This window comes from Dermacentor andersoni, chromosome 5 (assembly GCF_023375885.2).
Source record: "Dermacentor andersoni chromosome 5, qqDerAnde1_hic_scaffold, whole genome shotgun sequence".
NCBI lineage: Eukaryota > Metazoa > Arthropoda > Arachnida > Ixodida > Ixodidae > Dermacentor > Dermacentor andersoni.
Window position 1 is genome coordinate 44,654,751 of NC_092818.1, and position 27,178 is coordinate 44,681,928.

At 48.9% G+C, this 27,178-nt stretch overlaps 1 protein-coding gene across 1 annotated transcript in view; it reads right to left on the reverse strand.

The window, feature by feature from the left end:
• Positions 1-6,116: 6,116 nt before the first annotated feature.
• Positions 6,117-27,178, reverse strand: part of LOC126530023 (phospholipid-transporting ATPase ABCA3-like) — a 56,492-nt gene continuing 35,430 nt past the window's right edge. The window contains exon 6 of the mRNA XM_050177488.3: positions 6,117-6,430. Coding sequence (XP_050033445.3) covers positions 6,125-6,430 — 306 coding nt within the window. The 3' untranslated portion in view covers positions 6,117-6,124. The remainder of the gene's footprint in view (positions 6,431-27,178) is intronic.

Sequence of the window (27,178 nt, forward strand, 5' to 3'; positions counted from 1 at the left end):
ATGGGGCGTGATGCATGGAAGGTAGTGGAAGAAACTTCAGCCAGCTGAGGAAAAGCTCAACAGGGCTGCTATCGTGAACTAGAAAGATTGTGAAGATGGAACACAGTCTCCCGACGTAACAGGAGAGAGTGTGTCAACAAAGCACGCTGAATGCGCGAAACGTGGGGAGGGAGTAGCGGGAAAGCTCTGCACCTACCTTGAGCGGCCACAAAGGAAAAGCAGGAACGAAGGTTTCAATGCCCCTTGTCAAGTCTAAATCACAAAGAAAAGAATGACAAAGGGAAGAAGGAAGGGCTTCGGTAGCAGGAGAGAGCGAAAGGGTGATTATTACCGGCGACTCAAACCTGGCTAGGGGGACAGAGGCAAGTGTAGAAAAGGTCAAAGGTGACAAAAGAGCGGCTTTCCAAGACGGTCGTTGGACGCTGTCATGGAGCGAGCAAAAGCACAGCTCGCGGAAGGTGCCCACGGACGCAACCTTCTCGTAGTAGCAGGTGGCCTAAATAACACCTAAACAGAAAAGGGACAGGGCTAGCCCAACGCTTGTTGAAGGGGGTAGGTGAATTGCACAAGTATGTCCTCGCAGGTGCAGATCGTGGTGTGCACGATGCCGGAAATGCCGTTACGTGACAGTAACAGTAACGTACAAAGAGCGGTAGTCTTGGCTAATGAGGCTACATCGGCAACGAGCCTAGAGAAAGATTTCGAGTTGCAGAAGTAAACAGGTAAGTGAGAAGGTGTGCTGGTTCCCAACAAGATGGGATCCACTTCAATCGTAGGCTTGGATGAGAAGTGGGCTGGCGACTTGCTGGTTTCGCGGTTGCTTTTTTGGGGGACTCAGGGGCGATAAGGAAGCCAGTGTAGGCAGTAACGAAGAAGCTTCCCTAGGGGAACATTGGAATAGCATAGCGGTCAATAAGCGGAAAAGGAGCAAAACAACTAAGACAGCTCGCCATGCAATGGGCTACATAAACATGCAGGGCGGCAGAAGAAAAGAAAAGTGGGTAGAGATTGAGGAGCAGTTAAATAGAAAACAAATAGCGGTGCATGCGGAGGATACTCGGAGGAGCCGCCAATATTGAGAATTATGTTGGCGAAGGGTGCAACAGAACTAAATTGCAAAGGAAGGGAGGGGCAGTCGGAATACTCATCCATCAGGGAGCCAAACTAAAAATAGTAAATTCAAAATGTCAAGAGCATCTTTGGTTATTTACAATAAGTGGGAAGACAACTTGGCTGGGAGCAACGTATTTGTGGACCGGAAATCATCGCAGAGAGAAGAATAGTTAGTGGAATGTCTAATTGCTGATAATAAGGGTTTCGGGAATGGTGCAGAAATGATTACATTGCGTGTCATGAATGTCCACATACAGGACTTAGATGGCTATACCGAAAACAACGGGACGTCAATGCCAAATCTTTGTGAGCAAGATAACCTCGTTATCCTGAATACAGGGCCTAAGTGTGACGGGCAGAGCAGATGGGCAGTGGGAAACCAGCAATCGACCTTTGATTACTGTCTGATGACAGAATGAATTCATGATAAGTTGAGAGAAATGGTCATTGACGAAGAAGGGTATAGCAGCATAGGGAGTGACCATAAACGTATCATTTTCAAAATGGAATATGTAGTTGGGAAGGAGAGCAAGGATCCCAAAATGGCTAGTCCAAATTTGAACGCTGAGCATATAACAAATATAGTCGCAAGAGTCGAGAAAGAACTTGGCAAGTGGCCAAACAAAGCGCGAGAATATGGTGAGCTTCTACGTTTAATACCGACAGAAATACGTAGAGAGAAGCAACATGCTTTGTTGCAAAGGAAAAAAAGAAACGGAAAATCTGGTGGAACAGGCAGATACGAGATGCGATTGCCGAACGACAGAAAGCATGTCGAGAGCACAGACAGGCAAAAAAAAAAAAAAAATGGTTGCCGCAGGATGACGTAGCCAGAAGATGAGAAATATAGCGGGAGAATGAAATCTGTGGTTTAAACACTGGTGCAAGCAATGATAAAAGGTGAAAGTGGACGTTGGTTGTCAGTAATACGTGTGAAAAAGAAGGCCTAACTAGAATACTTGGAACCACATAAACTTAGCAGGAAGGAAGCCTAGAAAAATACATGTCTTAGACAAATATGGGAACAAACCGGAAGGGGATGCTGCATTAAATTACATTCGAAAAATAACAGCCGAATGTATCCAAAGCAATGACGAGTTTGTACTTGAGGAAGAAGAGAGCTTGAAAAAGAACCAGATGGAAAAGGAGCTGGTGGTGACAAGTTTCAACTGGAAGAAAGCCGAAGAGAAAATTCCTAAGCGCACAGCTACAAGCCTAGACTAGGTTCCCATTAGGCTGATTATTGAGCTGTGTCCAAAAAGTAAGTCGGCTTTGTTGAAAGAAGTACAAAAAAGTTAAAAAGATCGATGAATACTGGACAGTTAGCCACGAACCACAAGGAATCCAATTTATAAAGCTAAGGGGGAAAAAGATAGAATTCAATCATATAGGCCGTTGACCATTATATCCGTACTATACAGGTAAGCAATGCAGGCAATTAAGTTAAAGCTGCAAGCATGGGCAGAGAATAATGACTTGGCTCACGCTGGCGCTTGTCTGGAATTGCTCGGCTGCTCTCTGCGGTGTACCCAACGTGACTGCAATTCCCGCAAATACCTAATAAGCCTCGTAGCCTTTAGTGAAGGTACGGGATACCCTAACGCCTCGCCCCGGAACTATGGAGCCGTACTCTGCCCATCGCTACCACGACGACCATGCCACACGACACCGGTGAGCGACCCTCTTCGTAGGTTGGACCAACCACCTGCGCTGCAGTTCGTCAATGAGACCCAGCCGTGTTCAGTGGCACCGCTGATACTGACGTCGACGACTGGCTTTCTTCGTACTAACGGGTGAGCAACCACAACAAATGGGACGATCCGACAAAGCTCACCAACGTTATTTTTTATCTTGCGGATGTCGCCAACCTCTGGTTCCGAAACCATGGGGCCACTGTTGCCACATGGAATGACTTTAAGGCTGCTTTGGTGGACGTATTTGGCCGTCCGGCAGTGCTAAAGCTTCGCGCCGAACAACACCACCGTCAAACGAGCGCAACAGCTGGGCGAGAATTTCACTTGTTATGTCGAGGACCTCATCGATCTCTGCAACCGAGTGAGCCGAACGATGACTGAGGAAGACAAGATCAAACAAATCCTCAAGGGCATTGAAGACGACGCTTTTCAAATGCTCCTGGCTAAAAATGCTACTACCGTTGCAATCGCTACCGCGCCCAGAACCCTGGGTCTGAAATACCCCCTCCGTACTTCCGGCCCCAAGATGCGTGGCGCACGCGGGCAATCGGCCAATATGCTTCTTCTGCGGTCTCGCGGGACACGTAGCGCGCTTCTGTCGCCACCGCCTGCCACATCCGGACGTCGTCGTTGATCCGCACCTACCTGCAGCTCCCCAGGATGCTGACTTGAACCCGTCGCCGAAATTCTGTATGGGTCATCAGAACTTCAGCAGTCGTCGTTCCCCGTCACCGCGTTGCCGTTCAGTATCGCCGATGCGTCGTCGTCCGCCTTCTAACGAGGGAAACTAAGTGCTGCAGCTTCGGAGGCAAGAGCTGTACCCTTGTCGAAATACCCAAGACCTCCGCTATTGCCACAAACATTATAGAAATACAAAGGAGTCGTTACATTCGCGCTTGTCGACACGGGTGCTGCCATTTCCGTCATGCATGAGACTCTTTGGCATAAGATCCGGAAGGTCACCACATCACTTTCTGGCCTTGTACTTCGTAGTGCCACCACGGAGCCCGTCGAATCTACAGCCGCATGCACCGCTAGGTTCATTATTCAGGACGTACTTTACACGATTGAATTCCTTGTGCTGCCTTCCTGCTCTCGTGATGTCCATCCTAGGATGGGACTTTCTTGCGCGCCACAGTGCCGTCTGACTGCGCCTGTGCCGAAGTTGCTGTATCTGTCCTTAACAACACTCTGCCGGCCAGCTCTCCCGCTCCATTAACGATAATTGTCGCCGCCGACACTGATCTGCCATCAAGCATATCAACACCGGTCCCTTTGTTTTGTCCATTGGCGCCGGACGCCTAGGTGCTGCTCAAGCCCCTCATCTACTTTTCTTCCCCGCAAACCTCTACCGCATCCATTAGGCGTCCTTGATATAGCTGATGGTACAACAATTATGCTCGCGCACAACCCATTCTCATATCCGCTCACTCTCCTTAGCGACGAGTCCCTCGGCTGTGTCGAACCCACTGACATCGGATTGTTTGGATGTGCCCGTCTTCTTTTCTGGACTTTCGCTCGACACCATGACACCATTTCCGAAGAACTCCGAAATGGCTACCGAGGTTTTTGATTCTTGCGTTGACGCCAACCTTTTCCTTGAGCATCGCGACCAACTTCTGTCCCTCCTAGATAGTTTCCGCTCTTCCTTCAAGTGTACGCAACACGCCTTGAGTCCCACAGACAATGTTTCCCACGACATCGACACCTGGTACTAGCCTCCCTTATTGCGTCTCAGTGGCAGAGCGTCGTGTAATCAACGACTAAGTGAATGACATACTCAAGCGTGGCGTCATTCAACCATCACAGAGTCCATGGCCTTTTCCAGTTGTGCTAGTGCGTAAAAAAGGCGGTTCTTTACGATTATGTGCCGATTACTGCCGTCTCAACAAAATAACACGGAGGGATGTCTACCACTCACCCCGAATTGACGATGCACTTGATTGTTTACAAGGCGCCAAGTACATCTCGTCATTGGACCTCAGATCTGGTTACTAGCAAGTTCTCACGACCACATGCGATCTTCCTAAGGCAATGTTTGTCACCTCTAATGGCCTGTATGCATTTAACGTCACGCCATTCGGACTCTGCAATGCACCCACAACTTTCGAGTGCATGGTTGATACCATACTTCACGGTCTCAAATGGAAGATATGTCTGTGCTAACTGTATCACATCGTCGTCTTTTCTTCAGATTTCTTGACGCACCTCTTTCGTCTCAACCAAGTTTTGACATGTCTTAAGAACACTGGTCTTAAGTTGAATATCAAAAAGTGTCTCTTTGCAGTTCGCCCCTTGACAATCTTGGCCCACGTTGTGTCCACAGACCGCGTCCTCTCTGACCCTGCGAAACTTCGAGCTGTCGCCGAATTCCCTTAACCGACGTGACTGAAGAAGCTCCGGAGCTTCACCGGCCTTTGCTCTTATTTTCGTCGCTTTGTGCATACTGCACATCTACCGCGTACTATCCTCAGACCAATGAATGAACTGAGCGCTTCAATCACACTCTTGGCGACATGCTCACTACGTACGTCGCGTCGAATCACTCCAACTGGGACATGGTTCTCCCCTTTGTGACGCACGCTTACAATACCGCGACTCAAGCGACCACAGGTTTTTCTCCGTTCTTTTCGCCGATCCGTCCGTCCGTCCGTCCATCCGTCCATCCATCCATCCATCCATCCATCCATCCATCCATCCATCGAACCGTCCGTCCGTCCGTCCGTCCGTCCGTCCGTCCATCCATCCGTCCGTCCGTCCGTCCATCCATCCGTCCATCCATCAATCCGTCCGTCCGTCCGTCCGTCCGTCCGTCCGTCCGTCCATCCGTCCACCCGTCAACGAAGGGATGTGGACCTCTTCTTCGACATTTCAACTACCAACGACGGCGCTCGGTGTTGTGCTTTAAATGCTGCTTTTTTGTTTCTATGCATGTATTCCACAATATAGAGTTAAATTCTGAACGCATGATCATAGCACGCAATGCTTGATTGTCCGAAGTCACTACAATGTGACAACTTTCATTGTATATTGCCTTAATAGAGTTTATGCTAACATCGTATTAGAAAAAATGTTGAAAATAAACTCTTGATTTCATTTTATGTGATCGTGCTTCAATTAGCATAGCCAAAAGACTAGTACAGCCGTCTTTCTATAGTAGTAGGCTAAAAAAACTTGGTTTATTAAATGTGAACACTCAATTCTTTAAAATTGTTTCCTTGCCCGGGAAGTGTGGCTCGCGCTTCGAGACTAGCTACCCTTTGGCATTGACGTTTAGTCGCCAGTTCCTAAGGAAACACCAAGTGGCAGCCAAAGTTTTATTTCTTGTCTGTCGGGTACGCGTAGCGACTGGGGTATGCCGAGCGTGGCCGCGGGCCAGTGTACAGCTCCCCGGCACCTCCAGCAGCGGCCAGGCCGGGCACGGGCGAGGTGGGCGACATGACAAGGGAGGGCAAAGGAGTCGACGGTGCATCCACCAGGCGGCGGTAGAAGGCGCACTGCAGCACAGTGGTGGCCAGCACCCGGCAGTCGGACAGGCCGAGCGAGCGCCGCAGGCTTTCGAGGGCGTCGACCAGCATCTCCCAGTCGACCGAGTCGTCCATGACGCGGAATCGCACGTACGACTGCACCGAGAAGGGGCGCCAAACCAGACATTTCTTGCTCACTGGGCAAGTACCAAGATATCTTCCGCGAAATGCCACAACCTAGGAAATATGCGAAGTACTGCCCCATTTCTTGTTTAAAGCTGACGGGCGAAGACCGCCCTGTCAGCTCATCTTTGACAGGTCTCCCTAAAAGAGCATCGTGGTAAAAACAGTTGCTTGAGAAAATACTGGCTCTTTGTTGCTCGCTTGATCGATGTGGGTAAAGTTGAAGCGGGAATGTATATAACTAACCCGAAAAACAGAATGATGACATAAATTAAAATATCTAATGAGGCTTTGTGTATAGGAGCGATGTTATTGTTATCCGCCGTGGTGACTTAGTTGCTAAAAGGTTGCATTTAAACAACAGGTGGTGGTTTCGATCGCGAAACACCGGGGTTGGACCGAAGTGCCAAAGGGCTCATGGAAAGTACAACGGGTGCATGTTAAAGAATCTGAGATGGTAACAATATAATGTGCGTCGTGCCACATCATTCCATAGTTGGTTACGAAAGTAGACCCCCAGAATTGCTATCACACACACACACACACACACACACACACACACACACACAATATATATATATATATATATATATATATATATATATATACCCACAGGTTCTGTCCTGAAAATAATGTCAGTAAGGCCATTGCAAGTCATTTATTGAATACATCGTTACAAGTGTTTAAAAATATTCACAATACTCTCCTTTTGCGTCGATACATCGGCTCCAGCGAGACTTGCAGCTCTTGAATGCGTTGCGGTAGTCCTCCTCCGGAGTGGCCTTTATTGCTGCGGTGCAAGCAGCTTTGATCCCGTCCACTGTACCAAGATGCTTCGCTTTCATTGGTGTTTTCAGCTGTGGAAAGAAAAAAAGTTGGTGGGAGCAAAGTCCGGGCTGTACGAGGGCTGGGGGATCGTTTACACCTCTGCTCTAACCAGGTAGTCGGTGACGATGAAGGCACTGTGGGCCGGCGCATTATGGTGGTGCAACTTCCAGTTGTCTGCGATGTCCAGTCGGATGCGTTGAACCCTGCGCTTTAGTCTTTTGAGGACTTCCGTGGATGTTAAGAAAATGATGAGTATGATCTTGATCTTTGATTTGCTCATCCTGGCTTTTTTCTGACGAGGGGACGAGTGCGTGCGCCACTCCGATGATTGCCTTATGGTCGCCCTGTCATATTCAAATACCCAAGTCTCGTCACCTGTAATGACATTGTCCAAAAATTTTCGATCACGTTTGCACATCTCGAGGTTTTCTTGGCACGTTTCAACGCAGCGTGACTTTTGGTCGTCAGTGAGCACTTTGAAACCATTTTTGCGTGCACCTTCCGCGTGCCGATATCGTTTGTAAAGATTTCATGAACTTGAGTTTTCGGAATGTTGAACATGTCGGCCATTAAAGGAACACTTAATCGTTGGTCTGAGTTCCACAGTTCCCTTACTCACGTCACATTGTCAGCCGTGGTGGTCGTGGATGGCCGTCCGGCGCGGTCCTCGTCGTCGACGCCCTTCAGAAAGGCGTTGTGCCACCGAAACCCTCGCCAATCTGACAGGGCATGTTCTTTGTAAGCAGTCTTGAGAATAGTAACAGTTTCGGCAGCGGGCTTGCCAAGTTTCCCGCAAAACTTTATGGCAAATCTTTGTTCTAACGAGCGCTGCATTTTCATTTGCACAAGAATAAAAAACTCGAATGGACAGGCCCGTCAGCTCATGGACAGCTCGCAGCACACTGAGCGACGGAGCTCCGCTGCTTAGCTTTGTTCCCCCATTACTAGTTTCAAGCGGTTAGACCACACTCCTACGCACAGTCGCGTCACAACAAATCACTGGCATTAAATTCAGAACAGACCTTGTATAACAGAGCGTGTTACGGCGGAAAAAGAGGACAAGGTTGTCGACGGTGAAGACGACGAAGTGGCAACAGCATCTCGGGATTCTGGGCTGCTGTATATATACGCATCGTGTAAATAGTTTTAAATCCGTAACATTTTGGTGGACGTGCGGGGTACGCGTGTTCACCATCAACAACCTAGTGCGCTTTTTCCACCGTAATAATATATATATGTAATAACAAATGCGTATATTTCCATTCTGTGCAGTGGGCAGGGTCATCCACTCTTAGGGGAAACACGGCAGCTTACGGCCTTGTTCAGCGGTGTGCCACTTGCGGCCGCCAACAGAAATATTTGGGCAGGTGGGTTGAAAGCCTCTCCCGATACTTGCGCCGTAGCTTCCCTTGCAGCGCGGTGCCGAAACGGGCGTCTTTGGTGTATGGAAGCCTTTTTATACCGCTCAGGGTTCTATGGAACGCGGCAGAAGAAACTGCTTGAAGTAGTGAACAAGTATTCCTAAAATAACAGCTTTTATAGAAATGAACGAGAAGAAAGGGAGGGGGGGGTTAACCAAGGGGCCCAATTTTTATTAGTAATATCATAAGAAGCCAATAAACACTGACACCAAAGACTAAATAGGAGAAATTACTTGCGCTTTACAAATGTAATAAAGAAATGATAAATTAATGGAAATTAAAGTGGATGAAAAAACAACTTCCCGTAGGGGGCGGGGGGGGGGCACGATCTCGAATCAGGGAACACTGATGCCTTCAGGTAGCAGTTGGGGGTTTATTGACCGGTTGCCTTCCCCCCCCCCCTCCCCCCCCCCAAAAAAAAAATATCACGTTCTCGTGATATTGCGGAAGAAAGGATGTTCCACGTCAGCCGCCAAGGTCTGTGAGTGGTGGCGCTGGCTAACACTCCCAGGGTTCTACAAAGAAACATAAATACCCAAGAAAGTGGACGGGGAAAGAGCGCCGTGGTTGCTCAATTGGTAGAGCATCGCGCATGAAATGCGAAGGTTGTGGGATCGTTCCCCACCTGTGGCGAGTTCTTTCATCCGCTTTCATTTCCATTAATTCATCATTTCTTTATTTCATTTATAAAGCACAAGTAATATTTCTCCTATGTTGTCCTTGGTGTCGGTGTTTGTTGGCTTCTTATGAAGCTTTTATAGAGGTGATATTCAATATTTGACAGCACGCCATATGCATACCGTGTATACCATTTTCCTAATGAATTGAGCACTGCTCGGTCCCCACTGTATCAGTACCGTTTACTCCGTCCAATCATTAGCGCTATATTCTGAGTGGGAAAAGGCGATTCAGTCAGCAAAGGCTTTTCGAGGTTAGTCGGTGACACACGTAGTCCGTACTAAGGCCTACGTGCATTTTCACGCTAGGTTGTTTTGTCACTGAACGCAAGTTAGCCGCCCGTTCATTCGGGCGCGGCGGCTGCATTGCTATAACAAGGAAGTATAGCCTATTTAAAAATTTATTTGGCAATAAATGGAGTGGCTCACCAGGGAGAGCATATTTAGCCAAAGAAAACAGCGAGAGAGACCGGCCGTGCAAGGAAAAGGAGGGACGAACACACTGTACAATATATTCATCCTCTGACATGCGGCTAAGCTTCCCTGACTTTCGAAATGTAAACATGGCCACGAAAATGCCAATAAGTCCCTCATAGACGCACAGCATGTAAAAAAGCAAGTTTTCCTCGAGCACTTATTTACCCTTTCGAGAAGTTTTTTCTGTGACGGGCGATAACACCGAGCGCTTTACGTCAGGTATACGAAATACATTACTCTTTCCTACAATTAAAAGAGTCCGACGGACTAGAAATGAAGTTTAAAAGGACACACTGCTGGTCTAGTATTTCAAATGTCTAACCGTTGACCCAAACATCTTCATCTCACTCTTTGCTGTCGCCTCGTGCCGCTCACGTTCACTGTCGTTCTGCTTCAGTAATAGAATACTTCCGCAAGACGTTCTTTTGCTTTTTGGTGGTTTTTCTCCTTCGTTTGGCTATGGAAGAAGGCTATGCAAGGTTTTGAACTCTTGAGTTTCAGAGGCAGGCTCGAGTATACAGTGAGGCTCTCTTCCTTCGTGTACATTAGGCCACACACCGGAACCGGGCACAAGCACACTGGTTGGGATGTTTACGTATCCCGCACACCCCAACAGAAGTTCTGTGGCAACAGGCGTTGCAGTCCCTGCAGAACTGTATCCCGAAGAAGTCCACCCGACGGCGAAATTCAATCCACACGGTGTGGGACGTCCTTCTCCAAGAATAAGTAAGCAGGGTACTCAGCAAGGGTCCTAAGTTCGCCGTTAGTGCTGTGTCCCGTGTTTTTTCCTTCGTCGTCCATGTGCTTCTGCTCAACTCGGTAAATAATGCAAACCAACTAGCCCACCTGTTTCTCTTTTTGAATTTCTATGCGCTCGTTCGTTCGGTTATGCTGAGGGAGGACGCCGAGGAACGCCGATGGTAAGCGCAGGAACGGACGCCTGAGAGCTGATGGCCAAAAGTATTAAGGTAGAAAGCACCTTTGATGATTATATATGTCACGTGAAGCATTTTTGAAAGTTTGTTAATTCGGGTTTCATCGCGCAAAAGCGACAAGGGCCCTGCTGCCCCAGCAAAAAGATATTAAGAAATGAAAAGTTAAAGCAGAGAAAGCTGCGTTATTCTATAGTCTGTACAATAAACCGGTTTCATCTAAAAAGTTCAACAGGGCAGTGAAAGGCACTAGCGGATGATCTCCCAGTATTCAGGTGGGGTGTAAAGGTATGTGTAAATTATAGAGATTCTGTAAAAGCTTCCGTCTCTGTAATACAATACGCGGGCAAGTCCTATTATTTTGCATTAATGTAAGTGGTTCATGGCACTTCTCACAAGTTGGCCGGTTTTCGTTTCGAAGTACAAGATTGTTTGTCAGGTGTGTATGCCCAATTAGAAGGCACCATAGGATCACCTTATAAAAGCGTTGGTGGTGACTGCATGTCTTTCACTCCCCAAGCAGGGATTTTGTTGCGTGTAGCTTCTTATTTATGAAAGAGGCTCATTAGAGTTACCACTTTGATGCCGGGGCCTTAAGAATCGCTCACATGCTGTCTTTGCATAGAAGCGTTGTGTGCGTTAGTGCACTACATCTGCAGGCTTGGAATGAAGCCTGACACCGGCGAAAGATGCCGAGAGCGAGTGGGGCTATATTATTTCAGGTACAACCATATTAGGAAGGCCCACTAAGCTTGAACAGACACTCCCTCACCAGAACAGGAATAGGCCTCCCTAGTGCAGTATTCGGCCACAACCTCCTTTGATGATATCTACAATTAACCAATAGCCCTCAGTCCCCAACAGCTGTGGAGAACCTGACCAAGGCGGCTGTCGGACCTGCAACGCAGCAGAGGGTGCTGAGAATCTCTGGGTCCAGACAGGCCGCCAATGGAAACTGACCCTTCCAACGTTTAACACGCAAACCATTTCGATTGATGCTAGCTTAGCAGGACTCTGAGGAAATATCAGACATTGGTTGGGATATTATCGGCCTTAGTGAGAGTAGAAGAACTGGTGAGGCTTACACATTGCTAAATTACCGCCATGTCCTCTGGTATAGAGGTCTGCCTGATAAAAAGCAATACGGGGTAGGATTCCTAATCCATAAGGACATAGCGGGCAACATTGACGAATTCTACAGAATTAACGAGAGGGTAGCAGTAATCGTAATCAAACTCAATATAGATTAAAGGTAGTACAAGCCTACGCTCCAACATCCAGTCGCGACAATGAGGAAGTAGATCAGTTTGATGAAGACGTTGAATTAGGGATGAGAAAAGTGCAAACTCGGTATACAGTAGTAATGGGTGACTTTAATGCAAAATTGGGGGAAAAGCAGGCGGATCAACAGGAGATTAGAAACTACGGCTTCGATTCTAGAAACGCAAGAGGAGCGATTCTGGTAGAATTCGCAGAAAGAAATAAGCTGAGAATAATAAACACCTTTTTCAGGAAACGTAGCAACAGAAAGTGGACCTGGAAAAGCACTAATGGTGAAACAAAAAATGAAACTGATTTCATACTTTCTGCCGATACAAGCATAGTGCAGGATGTAGAAGTGATAAATAGGGTAAAGTGCAGTGATCATAGGTTAGTGAGAGCTAAGATTCACCTCAATTATAACAGAGAAAAAGTAATACTGGTCAAGAAAAAAACAGGTCAACTTAGGGGCAGTAAGGGCAAAAGCAGACAAATTTAGGCGAATACTTGCGAACAAATATGAAGTCTTAGAACAGGGCAATGATGATGATGACACCGAGGTAATGAGTGAAACCGTAACGAGGCTGGCTTCAGAGGCCGCAATTGAAGTAGGAAGCAAGGGAGCAAGGCAACCAGTAGGCAAGCTCTCCCAACTAATAAAGGACCTAATAAAGAAACGACAAAGAATGGAAGTGTCCAACCCAAGAGATAAGATATAATTCGCGGAAATGTCAAAACTGATCAACAAAGCTAAAATAAGTGATATTAGAAATTATAACGTGAGAAGGACTGAAGATGTGGGACTGGGTGGGTAGCACTGCTAGAAGAAACCCTTTGACACCAACATGCAGTACAGGATATGTGCCAGTTGGTCTGACGCCAACTTGGGTCACTGGGTACATGCCATTAGGTGTGTGCTGCTCTTCAATGAACGTCTTTCATGGCAACTTTGGTAACTAACATGTGCGAATGGGAATGGGCCACTCGACATTGATTAAAAAAAATCACTGCCCATTCCAGTCCTTGAAGATGGTCGAACAGCAAAGCTGTGTTAGTTACACTGAGTGTTACACCTTGCAAGTCAAACCTCGTAAGAGGTTTGACTATAGTTTATATGTTTTGTTTCGCAATTCTTTCACCTCATTTTCCCTTTGGGGGGGGGGGGGGCTACGCTTGGTGAGCATGCTGTAGGAGTGCGCCGATGTGTTTCCACGTCTCGGCAGCGCAGCTCGGGGTCGGCCTCTCGGCGCTGCCGTTGAGCTTCGGCTTCTCGGGCGCGTAGCTCGGGGTTGGCCTCCCGGCACTGCCGATGTATTTCCGCGTCTCGGGTGTGCGCTTTGGGATCGGCCTCCCGGCGCTGCCGTTTGAACTCGGCAACTCTGGCGGGAAGCTTGGGGTCGGCCCTACGACGATGAGCCCATTCACGAGCCAATTCTCGCTGACGTTCGCGGTACGCAACTTCTTCATCAGGAGTACGCACTACTCGCGGTGTTTCCATAGTTGTAGCTGGGATGGAATGTGCGGAACCACTAATCCAAAGCTCTGTATACTGGGCGCAAGGCCCACCACTGGAGATGCAGGCGCTGCAATCGTTGGATTGGTTTGACGATTGACGCGGCTGCCGGCACTTCTTACGCCAGCAAGAAGTGCCGGCAGCCACGCGCTTTTAGTATCGCGTTTGAATCGCTGGGAACCGTTGATTGGCCACAAACCGCCAGCATACCATTTGTTTCTTTTGCGGCAGGGTGGCATCAATCGTCGATAAATTCGATGCCGATCTGACTCGATCGCCGAAAGTGCATCTTCTGACAACCGCATAAGATTAGCACATAAGATAGCATTCTGGCAGGCCTGACTGGGGTCACTCCAACCCCTTTCCCCCTGTTGATTTCTTCTTTTCCTCTCCCGCTAGGTCATGTGGGCCCTCTTTAGCGAAGTCCGACAACGACGGCAGAGGGTCCGCGTAAACCGCTTCGCTGTGAAAGTTCCCCTAAATTGCTGAATTCCCTAAAGTGCTATTCCCAAATGTTTCCCTAAAGTACTGACCGCCATCGAACCCCTGTGACAAGCGTTCCTCAAAAACAGGAGCCGGAAGATTTAGCAGGCTGCGCTACAAATGCACTGTATATGTGTTGCTTTACAATGAACGTCTTTCAAGCCAACGTTCTGTCAAGCTGCGCAATTATTGCACTAGGCATGTGCTTGTCCTCAGTGAACCTCTCGCCAACTTGTCACCAAAGTTCACTGAGTATGTGGTATGTGCCATGAGGTGTGCGGCAAGTGAAGGATCAATCCTCAGCGTTAGCAGGCACGGGCGCGCCACGCTTCTCGTATCAGACGCCACGTGCGGACTTCGCAGCAGCGCCATCACGTGGCGCAGGGTGTCAAAAAGCCCTGGGGTGCCTGGGTGCCATGCTTCTCCGTACAGGGTGATGACGCATACGGTTTCGCCGCCATGTTGTGTCGCAAGACGTAAAGGCGCGCTACGACGGAACGCGGATTTAGACTCTGCGCTCACTAACAGTGTATGTTTTATTTATTTTTACAGTTTTTACGATGACGGGCATTGTAATACTTACATCTCACCTTAGAAAGGCAGGTTGAATGTTTACCGTGAAGCAGTACCAGTTTAAGTTTCGAGCCCAGCAGGTAACTAGTTTTTGCCGCGCTATTGCTTACGCTAACAATTTTGTTTCAAGTACGACGTTCACGTATATGCTGTACACGGAATGTTTTAGAGGTTGTCCTTCAAAAAGACTGACGCAACATTTGATCGTAAAACTTTAGTTGCATCATGCCGTGAAAAGATATAGGTAAGTAAAATGTAAGTACATACGGCAGTGTTACCGGTAACTAAAGGTACTTTATTCATAGAGATACAAATCGTGCGTGTGAAAGGCAAGCGTGATATAAACCACATGGTCAGAAACAGCCTTACATTAGCAGAGGCACACTATCCGAGTGTCAGAAAGCAAGCGCGTGGTCGCGGTTTTGATCACGGCCGTGGCTGCCGAATTTCAAACAGGGCGAATTTGGAAAACGTTCGTGTACTTAGGTGCACGTTAAAGAACGCCAGGTGGCGGACATTATTTGAAAGTTCCTCAAAACGCATAATAATCAGATCATGGTTTTGGCTCGTAAAACCGCAAAATTTATTATTTAATAAGGGCAAAAGCATTATATTGTTACGTGTGCAAAGACACAGACGAAAGATGCTATTTACACGCTATTTACACTGGAGCCAGGCAGCCAGGCTGACACTCGCTCATGCCAAGGGCACCGACCAACTTCTTCGTCATTCTCGCGGCGGCTCGTCTCTTGAGCATCGCTCAATGATATTGTAATATTACTCCCCGGCGGCAAAATATTACTCCCCGACGGCTTTAACAGCACCATCACGGTGCTGTTAAATATCCAAGGTGCATGGACATTTGTAGGGCTTGAGTCGGGTAACGTGGACAATGTCACTGGTTGTCACAGCGGAGGACGTAGTGGGCGTGGCTAGAACGATTTTATAGGTGACATGGGTCACTTTGCGTATCACGCGATATGGGCCTGTGTAACAGGAAAGCAGTTTTTCACAAAGGCCGACTTTACGCGATGGTGACCAAAGCAACACGAGAGCGCCGGGCACAAAATGGACACCACCGTGACGGAGGTCGTAGCGTTGTTTTTGCTTGTCTTGAGAAACTTGTAGACGAGCGCGTGCAAGTTTGCGAGCATGGTCAGCATGGGCGATTGCATCACGGGCATAATGGCTAGTGGAAGCTGTGGCGGACGGAAGCACAGTGTCCAGTGGTAGCGTCGGTTCGCGGCCATACAAGAGGTAAAACGGGGAAAAGCAAGCAGTTTCGAGACGGGAAGAGTTGTATGCAAAGGTAATGTAAGGTAGAGCCAGGTCCCAGTCACGGTGGTCGTCTGAAACGCATTTGGATAGCATGTCTGTAAGGGTGCGGTTCAAACGCTCAGTGAGGCCGTTCGTTTGGGGGTGGTAGGAGGTGGTAAATTTATGCTGTATTGAGCCGGCACGCATGATGTCGTCAATGACTTTGGCTAAGAACGTACGGCCACGGTCTGTAAGCAATCGACGTGGAGCACCATGCATCAAAATGATATCATGTTGGAGGAAGTCCGCAACAATAGTTGCACAACTGGTCGGAAGAGCACGGGTTACGGCGTAGCGGGTCGCGTAGTCCGCCGCGACTACAACCCACTTGTTTCCTGATTTAGATTCCGGAAATGGGCCGAGAAGGTCCAAGCCGACACGATGGAAGGGCTCGGCAGGGATGTCGAGCGGCTGCAGGTAACCAGCGGGGAGCTGGGAAGGCTTCTTGCGTCGTTGGCAAAGTTCACAAGCGGCGATGTAACGTCGTACGGAACGGGCAAGGCCAGGCCAGAAAAAACGGCGACGTACACGGTCATAGGTTCGAGATACGCCGAGGCGTCCTGCCGTTGGTGCGTCGTGAAGGTCTTCTAGAATGGTGGAGCGGAGGTGTTTAGGTACTACAAGCAGGAACCCAGAGCCGTCTGGATGAAGGTTACGACGGTATAGAGTACCGTCGCGGAGGACGAAGAGGCGTAGAGCAGCATCGGCCGGAGAGTGTTCAAAACGGTCTATGAGCGCTCTGATGTAGGCGTCACGGCGTTGCTCGTCGGCGAAATGAAGCAGCTCAGATACAGAGAATACGCAAGAAGCACTGGCATTATTGGAGGAGTCAGAGTCGTCAACAGGGTAACGCGACAAACTGTCAGCGTCTTGGTGCAGGCGGCCAGACTTGTACACCACGGAATATAAAAATTCCTGTAACCTCAAAGCCCATCGACCAAGCCGGCCTGTAGGATCTTTTAGCGATGAGAGCCAGCAGAGAGCATGATGGTCAGTGACTACGGAAAAAGGGCGACCGTAAAGGTAAGGACGGAACTTCGCAACCCCCCAGACGACAGCAAGGCATTCTCGTTCCGTAATGGAATAGTTGCGCTCCGATGGTGCTAGGAGGCGACTCGCATAAGCAATAACGCGATCCTTGCCACGCTGACGCTGGGCTAAGACGGCACCTACGCCATGACCGCTGGCATCTGTACGTAATCATGTAGGGGCATCAGGGTCGAAGTGGCCGAGAATGGGTGGTGAGGTTAGAAGAGTGACGAGACGAGAGAAGGCGGCGGTTTCTGCAGTACCCCACGTGAATTGTATGCCTTTCTTTAAAAGATTAGTTAGGGGTCTAGCAATTGTCGCAAAATCTGGAACAAATCGACGAAAGTACGAGCACAGCCCTACGAAACTTCGAACGTCTGCGGCTGTCTTCAGAACCGGAAACTCTCGGACCACACGAGTTTTGTCGGGATCAGGCTGTACTCCGGAAGCGTCAACGAGATGGCCCAGAAGAGTTATTTGTCGGTGGCCAAAACGACATTTGGACGAGTTAAGTTGCAGCTTCGCCTTTCGAAATACATCAGGTATAGTTGTGAGACGCTCAAGATGAGTGTCGAACGTTGGCGAGAAGACGATGACGTCGTCGTGGTAGCAGAGGCATGTGGGCCATTTGAAACCTTGGAGCAAGGAGTCCATCATACGCTCAAAGGTGGCAGGGGCGTTGCATAATCCAAACGGCATTACTTTAAATTGGTATAGGCCATCAGATGTGATGAAAGCGGTTTTTTCTCTGTCCATATCGTCAACAGCAATCTGGCAATATACCGAATGAAGATCAATAGACGAGAAATAGCTGGAACCGTGCAGGCAGTCAAGGGCGTCGTCTATTCGTGGGAGCGGGTAGAAGTCCTTCTTTGTAATGCTGTTCAGATGACGGTAATCTACACAAAAGCGCCACGTGCCGTCCTTCTTTTTAACCAACACCACAGGTGACGCCCAGGGACTCGATGAAGGCGCAATGATGTTTTTATCGAGCATTTTGTTCACTTCATCTTGAATTACTCGGCGTTCCGACACAGAAACTCGATACGGTCGTCGGTGAATCGGCGCAGCATCACCAGTACGAATGCGATGCTTGACCGCGAGCGTCTGGCCTAAAGGGCGATCGTCGAAGTCGAAAATGAATGAATGAATGAATGAATGAATGAATGAATGAATGAATGTGTGTTGTTTAGTGGCGCAAGGGCCAGGTATGGCCAAAGAGCGCCATGACTTATAATGTTGGGTTAAGCGCTGATTTGTGAGTAGCGAAGGTGGGATGTAACATGGCTGTAAAGTGGCCTAAAATCAATCCGTATCATAGAAGCGTAAAATGATATATTGAATAAAATTATGATAGCGATACATGTAGTTGTCTATGGATATAGTACGCATGATAAATGAATGTAGAGCTAAAATGCAAGAACATGGAAATAGCACCTATGCCTCCGGGAGGCCTTTGAGCCCAAAGGCTGGGAGGCAGGTGCTTTCTCTTAATGCAGTTACCGCAGCAGAGACCTCAGCTAAGAGGCCGTGCTACGGACTTCCTGGTGATATAACATGAAAATTGTGTACATCTTTTAAAAATTAGAACAAGGATTGATATTTAAAGAGCGGTTCTATACCTATGATTATAAGAGGATGAAGTGGAATTTGTTGCCGGTGTGGTAATGGAAAATGCTTTTTCCTATTTGCGTCTAATTCAGTGCATTGCAGCAGGATGTGAAGCACGGTAAGTGGCTCACCACATTTATCACACATGGGTGGATCGCCACCGGACAAGAGGTATGTGTGTGTGCTGTATGTGTGTCCTATCCTGAGTCTGCAAAGTGTCTCTTCTGTATGGCGATTCTTTGATACCGACGGCCAGTTACCAAGATACGTCTTGATAACATGTAGTTTATTTTCTGTTTGTTTGTCCCACAAGCGCTGCCATAAATTTCTTAGCTTTTTTCTTATTGAGGGCTTGAGGTCCATTACAGGGACAGTCGTAGAAGTGTCTGCAGCGTTCGCGTGGACGGATGTGGCTAGCTTGTCAGCCAACACGTTTCCTTCAATTTCGCGGTGCCCCGGCACCCAGCATACCACGATATGTTGGTTGGACGCATAGGTGGTGCATAATGCTGAATAGAGAGATACAATTACAGGGTTTTGATATTTCTTGACAGTTTTCAATGCGTTTACGACGCTCAAAGAGTCTGTATATATAACTGCCTTTGCGATATTCAATTCTTTAATGTGTTTACCGGCAGCCAATATCGCGTAGGCCTCTGCTGTGAAGATACTTGTGCCCGTGTGCAGAATACCGGTATCCGAAAAGGATGGACCGACTGCTGCGTAAGATACGCCAGAATTACACTTTGATGCGTCTGTAAAGAATTCAGGACAGGAGTATTTGTGTTGTAATTCCAGGAAGTACATTCGTATATGCGCGAGAGGAGCGCGCTTTGTAACAGTTATGACGGGTGTATCACACTCTATTCGTTGCCACTGCCGCGGTGGGGGCCGTATAGCAGGGGACATAAGGTGGTATTCAAGCAGGGGAACCTTTCTTTCTTCAGCTATGTCTCTGACACGCAGTGAGAAAGGCTTTGCCACTGTGGGCCGGTTGCGAAAAAGTTAACAACTGGACAAATAGTTTGTGGTGTAATACGCGGGGTGCTGACTGTTTCCGTTTACTCTCAGAAAATACATGAAAGACGAATATGTTCTCTGCAGATGAAGAGACCATTCATCCGATTCAACGTAAAGGTTTTCGACTGGGCTTGTTCTAAAGGTGCCTGTTGATAGGCGAATTCCTAAGTGGTGGACAGGGTCTAGCATCTTTAGAGCCGTTGGAGTAGCCGACTGGTATACTACGGCTCCATAGTCTAGTCGTGTGCGTATTAGGCTTTTATACAAGTTCATGAGACATTTTCTATCACTGCCCCAGGTTGTGCGTGAGAGCACCTTTAAGATATTCATTGTTTTCATACATTTGTTTTTAAGATACTTTATGTGCGGTACAAAGGTTAATTTCGCGTCTAAAATTATGCCTACAAATTTATGTTCCTTGTTTACAGGCAGACGCTCACCATGCAACAGAATTTCAGGATCAGCGTGCAGGCCTCTTTTTCTAGAGAAAACGACACAGGTACTTTTTTGTGGGTTCAGTCTGAACCCGTTCTCATCAGCCCATTTGGAGACCTTGTTAAGGCCAAGCTGGACCTGTCGCTCACAGTTTGCAAGGGAACTTGATTGAAATCCTATCTGCACATCGTCAACATATGTTGAGTAGAAGATGTTACGTGGTATGTGTAGACGAAGAGAATTCATTTTTACTATAAAGAGCGTGCAGCTGAGCACACCTCTCTGAGGCACTCCTGTTTCCTGTACAAATTTCCGTGACAGAACATTGCCCACTCGGACACGGAATGTGCGATTAGACAGATAACTTTCAATAACACTAAACATATTGCCGTGTATACCTAACTGTGAGAGGTCTCTCAATATCCCAAACCGCCATGTAGTATCTTAGGCTTTCTCCATATCTAAGAATACTGATAAAATAACTGCTTATGAACAAAAGCTTCACGGATGCGTGCCTCGATACGTATGAGATGGTCACTGGTGGATCGACTCTCCCGAAATCCGCACTGGTATGGGTCGAGGAATTTGTTTGATTCGAGAATATGTAGTAGGCGACAGTTAATCATTTTTTCGAATACTTTGTAGAGGCAACTTGTTAGTGCTATAGGTCTGTAACTTGATACAGAGGAAGGATCCTTCCCGTGCTTCAGAATTGGAATTACAATAGCCTCCTTCCAAACAGAGGGGATCTCGCCGGAAAACCATATAACGTTGTAAAGGGAAAGGAGGGTTTTGTGTGTTTCGGATGGCAGTTACTTTACCATCTCATATATTACGCGGTCTGAACCTGGGGCGGATGTATTACAACAGTTCAGTGCTGCCTGCAGTTCTGCTATGCAGAATGGTTCATTGTACGCCGCACTTTTAGCAGATTTTCTTTCTAACTTTTGCCGTTCTGTTTCGTTTTGTACTTTAGGAAGGTTTCGGAGTAGTGTGAGGAGCTCGATATGTATTCAAAATGTGCACCAAGAAAGTTGGCTTGATGTTCAAGGCTTTCTCCGTGGCTATTTACTAGAGGTAAGGAATACGTTTGTTGCCCATTAACTTTCTTCACTCTATCCCAGACTTTTCTCTCATCTGTATAGGAGTTGATGCTTGATATAAGGCTTGCCCAACTCTCTCGTCTTGCTTGTCGGCGCGTTCTCCTTGCCTGGGATTTGAAATGTTTAAAGTTTTCCACGTTTTCAGCTGTTGGAGAATCGCGAAATATCGCCCACGCTTTGTTCTGGTTCCTCCATGCTTGCCTGCATGCTTCGTTCCACCAGGGAACACGCCGCTTGGAACCCATGCCGCTCGTTTGTGTAATACCTTTACAGGCGACATCCAGTATAAAAGCTGTGAAATATGCAACAGCATCATCTATGGTTATACCAGACATCTCAGTCCACGTCATGTGAGTAAGAGTTCGGTACCGTTCCCAATCGGCTGAGTCAATCTTCCACCGAGGGACCTGCGGGGGAAGTTGATGTTGTTTCGGCGTAGTTAGGATTATCGGGAAGTGGTCACTCCCATACGGGTTGTTAAGCTCATTCCATTTAAAATAGGGCAAAAGCGTCGGCGATAAAATGCTAAGATCTATGGGCGTCTTGCGCTGGAGTTTGAGGTATAGTAGCGGCGCCTGGTGGCGGCGCGGGAAACGACATCTGGGTCGTACCAGCTTGGGTCGTATTGAGCCCTGGCTGTGGCGAAGCATGTATCTAGGCTGAGTTTTGCGTCGATTCGCACTTTTTTCTTCCCTGTTGCAAGTGCGAAATGGCTCGTCACTTCTCACAGACCACGCTGCGAGCTCGCCGCAGCCTATACTTTAACGAAAACTGACTCTCCGTGTGCCGTGGGACGTAATGCTGGGAGCAGAAGGAATCGGTGACGCCGATCCGGAGAGACCTATAGCGCAGCCTCGAAAAGGCGCGTCACCCTCATTACTTCTGCGTCGTGGGCTGCCATGAACAAGAAGGCCTGAATCCCAACATCAGATTCTACCGTTTTCCTTCAAGGCCTCACGAAGTGGAGCGTCGGGCGCGCTGCATAGCTGCAGTTCGTCGCGCTGAGTAAGCGAAACTTCGCGCCATGCTGACTGCTTCGCCTGTCTTGAAGCTTGCTTGATTATCTGCGTTCTAAATTTCGGTCTTCTGCACCTACAGTCCCGACAGCAGACCGACATAGCAGCAGGCATGGCTGGTAATGCACGATTCGAGACCCGGCCACAGTGACAATTAACAATTCGACCGATGCGAAGTGGTGAAGTGACAGGTGTGTGCAAATGACCACAAATGGCCGGGCTGATTCGGTGACAATTCACTACCCCACTACGAGCAGCACAGGTTAGAGAGTTAAATGTGCTCATACTTGACCTCAAGCCAGCATGTTGAGGCAGCGCAACAAGGTAGTATTGATTACAGCAGATCGATGTTCGCGCGCTGTCATTAAAAGCTACATCAAGCGAGCAGCGCACGAGCTCGCGCTGCAGCGCGATTCGCACGTACGTGCGAGCTCATATGCATTGCATCAGTTATTACCAGTTACCAAAAGGGACAGATGGTAGCTGCTACAACGCAGGCATAACTACTTGTTTAGCGGCATGCAGTCAACAAAGATTGCAGGAGGCCCGCTGTTTATAGCGGCATGTCGAAAGACCGCTGCCGTCGCGGCGCGTACGATCGTGCGCTCGAGCAGTTCGTACATCGCGGCGCGTACCGTCGTGTGCTCGAGCAGTTCCGTACACATGATGTCTGCTTATCGCTGCTGTGGATTCATTTATAGCAAGCATTTCCTCGCGTTTGTGCGCCTGAATCTAGCAGCGTGCAAACCTTACCTGAAGTTCCACTTCGTACGCAACTCGCTTCACTTGTGATTGGCACTGCGCTAAAACTTCGCCGCTTAATTCTTGAACGGCGTACACGTATTCGGCACTGCATCATTTCTTGCCTTTACGCAGCGTGCCACCCCTGAAAAAAATCTTCGGCGCCCGATATTCGCTACAGGCCGTGATACAACACAACCGAAAGTGGCGGGTCCATATTGTAAACGTGCTTTCCGAAGCAGACGACCGAGCTTGGTACGACCCATTTCAGGACAGAGGGCGCTCTTTAGCACCTTTTTCGCAGCGCCCCCTGGGCAATGCAAGAGCCCCATGGCAGAGTATGACTTGTTGGCTAGGTTAAAATATGTGGGCTCCTTCGTATTCAAGAGACATGTTCCGGAGGAATAAAGCACCTGTTCAATGACGCGACCTCGCGCATCAAAGCGTGAATCGCCCCACAAACTGCTGTGTGCATTAAAATCACCAAGAATCAAATAGGGCTCCGGGAGCTCATCTATTAATGATTCTAAGTCGCGTCTGTGAAGCTGATAATGCGGTGGCATGTACAAAGAGCAGATGGTAATGAGTTTATTTAAAAGTGCGGCTCGAACGGCCACGGCCTCAAGGGCCGTTTGGAGCCTCAAATGCTGACATGCTACGCTTCTATCGGCAATTATGGCTACACCGCCAGATGATGCGACAGCATCCTCACGGTCTTTCCGGTAAGTCACGTATTGTCGGAGGAAGTTAGTGTGCTTGGAAATTAGGTGGGTTTCTTGCACACACAGCACTTTAGGTTTAAACTTACAGAGAATTTCTTGGACGTCTTGTAGGTTTCTTAATAATCCTCTAATATTCCATTGTATGATGTCATCCATGTTGGAAAAGAAAATTTTGTGCTGTGTTTCTCAAGAGAGAGGAGAATGACATTACTTTACAGGGCCTTTGGTAGGCCCTGTAATTGGTGTTTTGCCTTTTTTGGAGCGGTCGAGAGAACCTCGCCGCTCCTTCGACGCTACTTGCGCCGTTTGGCTTGGACTGGTGTCCATAGCCTCTTGCGAGGCACTGGACACCCGCTCCAGAGAGCGATGTGTTCGTCGCGTAGACTTCGTCTCAAGCGACGGAGTCTTCGTCCTCACGGGGCCGGAGGTCGACAGGGCCCCTGTGGCCTCTGCGGTGCCCTGGCTGGTGCCGGAACTTGAAGAGGCCACTAGTGTGGACACTTTGAGAGATGGCAGGGCAGCGTTGGCTGCTCCCACCGTAGGGGCGGGTGGCGTTAGCCTCGGCACGCTCGGCGTGGTCCGGGCTGCCGCCAGAGGCCGTTGTGGTGCCGCCCCTCCTTGTACCACTTCGAAAGATGTTTTCATTGTGAATAGCGAAGAGATACGTTGTCGCGCTTCACGGAACGTTACATTTTCCTTAAATTTTACAGTAATTATTTACTTTTCTTTCTTCCAGGCTGCACAAGCTCTGGAGTATGCAGGGTGGCTGCCGTCGCAGTTCGCACAACGTATCTCATCATTATTGCAGTCGTCAGCAGAGTGACCGGTTGTGCCGCACTTTGCGCACATAAGCTGCCCTCGGCAGCTCTGGGATGCGTGACCAAATCTTGACATTTGAAGCAACGTCACGGGTTAGGAATGTAAGGTCGAACATGTAGTTTTACATAGCCGGTTTCAAGAGTCTCGGGTAAAGTAGTTGAGCTGAAAGCGAGTATTAAATGTTTTGTTGGGATTTCATTGTCATTCCGTCTGACTTTGATGCGCTGCACATGGATTACGCCTTGGTCCTTCCATCCATCCAGGAGTTCTTCAATCAGTGCCATTAGGTCTTCATCTGATACTACGCCTTTGACTGTGTTCATAGTTCGATGTGCGCTGACAGAAACAGGGATGTTACCAAAGGCTACGAGGTGTGCAAGTCTGTTATATTGTTCCTTGTCCTTTAGTTCGAGGAGCAAATCCCCACTTGCCATCTTTGTTACTTTGTAACCAGCTCCAATGGTCTCTTTTAGGCACTTGGCGAGAAGAAATGGTGACATTACTCTAGCTTTAGTAGATAACTGTTCACAGTGAAGTACGTGGAATTTTGGGAAAGTTTCTTTGTTTTTGGGAATGAATAGCGAGGTTGCGTCGGTGCGTACCCTTTTCGAGGCACGATCGGGTGAAAACGGGTTCGAGGATCCCATGGAAAAAAGTAAGTTGTTCGGCAACGGCGTCTGCCACCCACCACGGAGCCCAACAAGGGGACGTGGCAGAACATGTAAACAAGTCTGCACAGCGCCAGCAGTATGCCGTTACTATAACCCAATATTGTATACCTAAGGTAGGACAGCCACACCAGGTTAACCCTTGCCGCCAGGAAAAGTCGAAGTGAATGGAAAAGATGAGAAGACAGGAAAGATCAAAAGGGGAAGAGAAAGACGAAGATGAGGGTAGACAGAGACAGGAAAAGGCGACTGCCGGTTTCCTCCAGGTGGGTCAGTCTGGAGGTGCCGCCTATGTGAAGCAGAGGCCAAAGGGGTGTGTTGCCTCCGCCGTGGGGCCTTAAAGGTCCAAACACCCAGCATCTGCTCAACCTCCAGGATCCCCCTTTCCCCAGACACGGCTAAGCCGCGTACGGCTACACGCGGAAAGGTCCAACCCTCGTGTGCTCGGGTACGTGGTGTCGCAACACACCAAACGCCTGCTGACGCAGACGCCCCTGCGGGGGTCGAAGTCGAAAATATCGCGGTAGGACGACAATACTTCGCAAAAATCTTCACCCTGCGTAGAGGACCGGCGTAGAGGCGTAGAGGTCCGTCGTCACCATTTTCTTTATGTTGGGATCGACGCCAGAGGCTGGCGCGAGGGGCATGCTAAGCTCGCGAGAACCATCGGTCGATAACGCTGCCACGTATTGGTCGCCGAGACAATCAATGGTGGCGAGGCAAATACCTTGCGGTAGAATTTGCTTTGCCAATGCTTGCTTTGTCTGTAACTTTGCCAAGTTACAGACAGGCATGCGAGTGTGGTTCGCAGTAATAGTAAGTATACTGTGAGGCACGGTGACGTCATACTGTATTGGGATGTCGGGCAGAGGAGTGACGAGGTACTCGCCATCAGGAGCTGGTGGGAAAGACAACAGTTCAATGTAGGCTATGGACTTTGGCGGCAGGCGAAGAAAGCCGGTGGAGCGTAAGCGGCAGTGGGGTGCGTCAGAAGGTTCTCCGAGCACGGGCAACTCAAGGCGAAGGGTACTGGAAGAGCAGTCAATAAGAGCAGAATGGGCTGAGAGAAAATCGAGGTCGAGAATAAGGTTGTGGGGGCAATGAGCAATTACGGTGAAGAGGACAGGAGTGTGGCGGCCGGCGATGCTGACACGTGCCGTACACATGCCGATGATAGGCACAGTACCACCATCCGCAACGCGGACGACGCGTGCCGACGCTGGGGTGAGGAGCTTGTTCAGTCGTCGTCCGAAGGCAGCACTCATAATAGAAAGATGTGCTCCTGTATCGATGAGTGCCGTGACAGGATAGCCGTCAACATCAACGTCAAGAAGGTTGCGGTTAGTAGGTAACGTGAGCAGAGGATTTGAGGACAGGGTCGACAATGTAGCTTCACCTCCAGAAGCTGCAGTGCCTAGTTTTCCGGCTGGGTCCGGGAGGCGATAGGCGGCGAAGAGAAGCGGAGGGGTTGGCGCGAACGAGACTGGTGGCGTCGAGGTTAGGATGAGCGGCTGTAGCGAAGGTTCGGAGCAGGGGCATCAGCGGTAGTGGGTTCATGGCGGGTGGCATAGGGTACAGAAGGTCCAAAGGTGCGGGAATAAGTGGGGGCGTAAGTCCGATGAGGTGGTGGCCATCGGTTGCGGCAGTTACGGGCGACGTGGCCGATACGACAGCAGTGGAAGCAGATCGGCCTGTCATCAGGAGTACGCCATTCGGACGGCTTGCGGCGAGATGTGGCAGAAAAGGACTGCCGGGGACGAGGAGGGCCGCTAGATAACTGGGGAACGCTGGGTCGAGACGCGGAACACACGGTGTTCAGACCCATGTTTTGAAATTCCTGTCTGACGACGGCCTGAATCATCGCAATGGTGGCTGCTGGCGGATCGGGAGGTGTCGTGGAGAAGGCTGGCGAACAGGCGGCCTCAAGTTCGCGGCGAACAATACGGGTGACGTCGTCAAAGGTGGTGGTCTGACGCGGTCGACCCTCACATGTCGACGTAGCAGCAGCGTTGGGTAGCCGCGCAATGTGGTGTGAGATACGGCGGCTCTTAGCCTGTTCAAGGCGACGGCATTCCT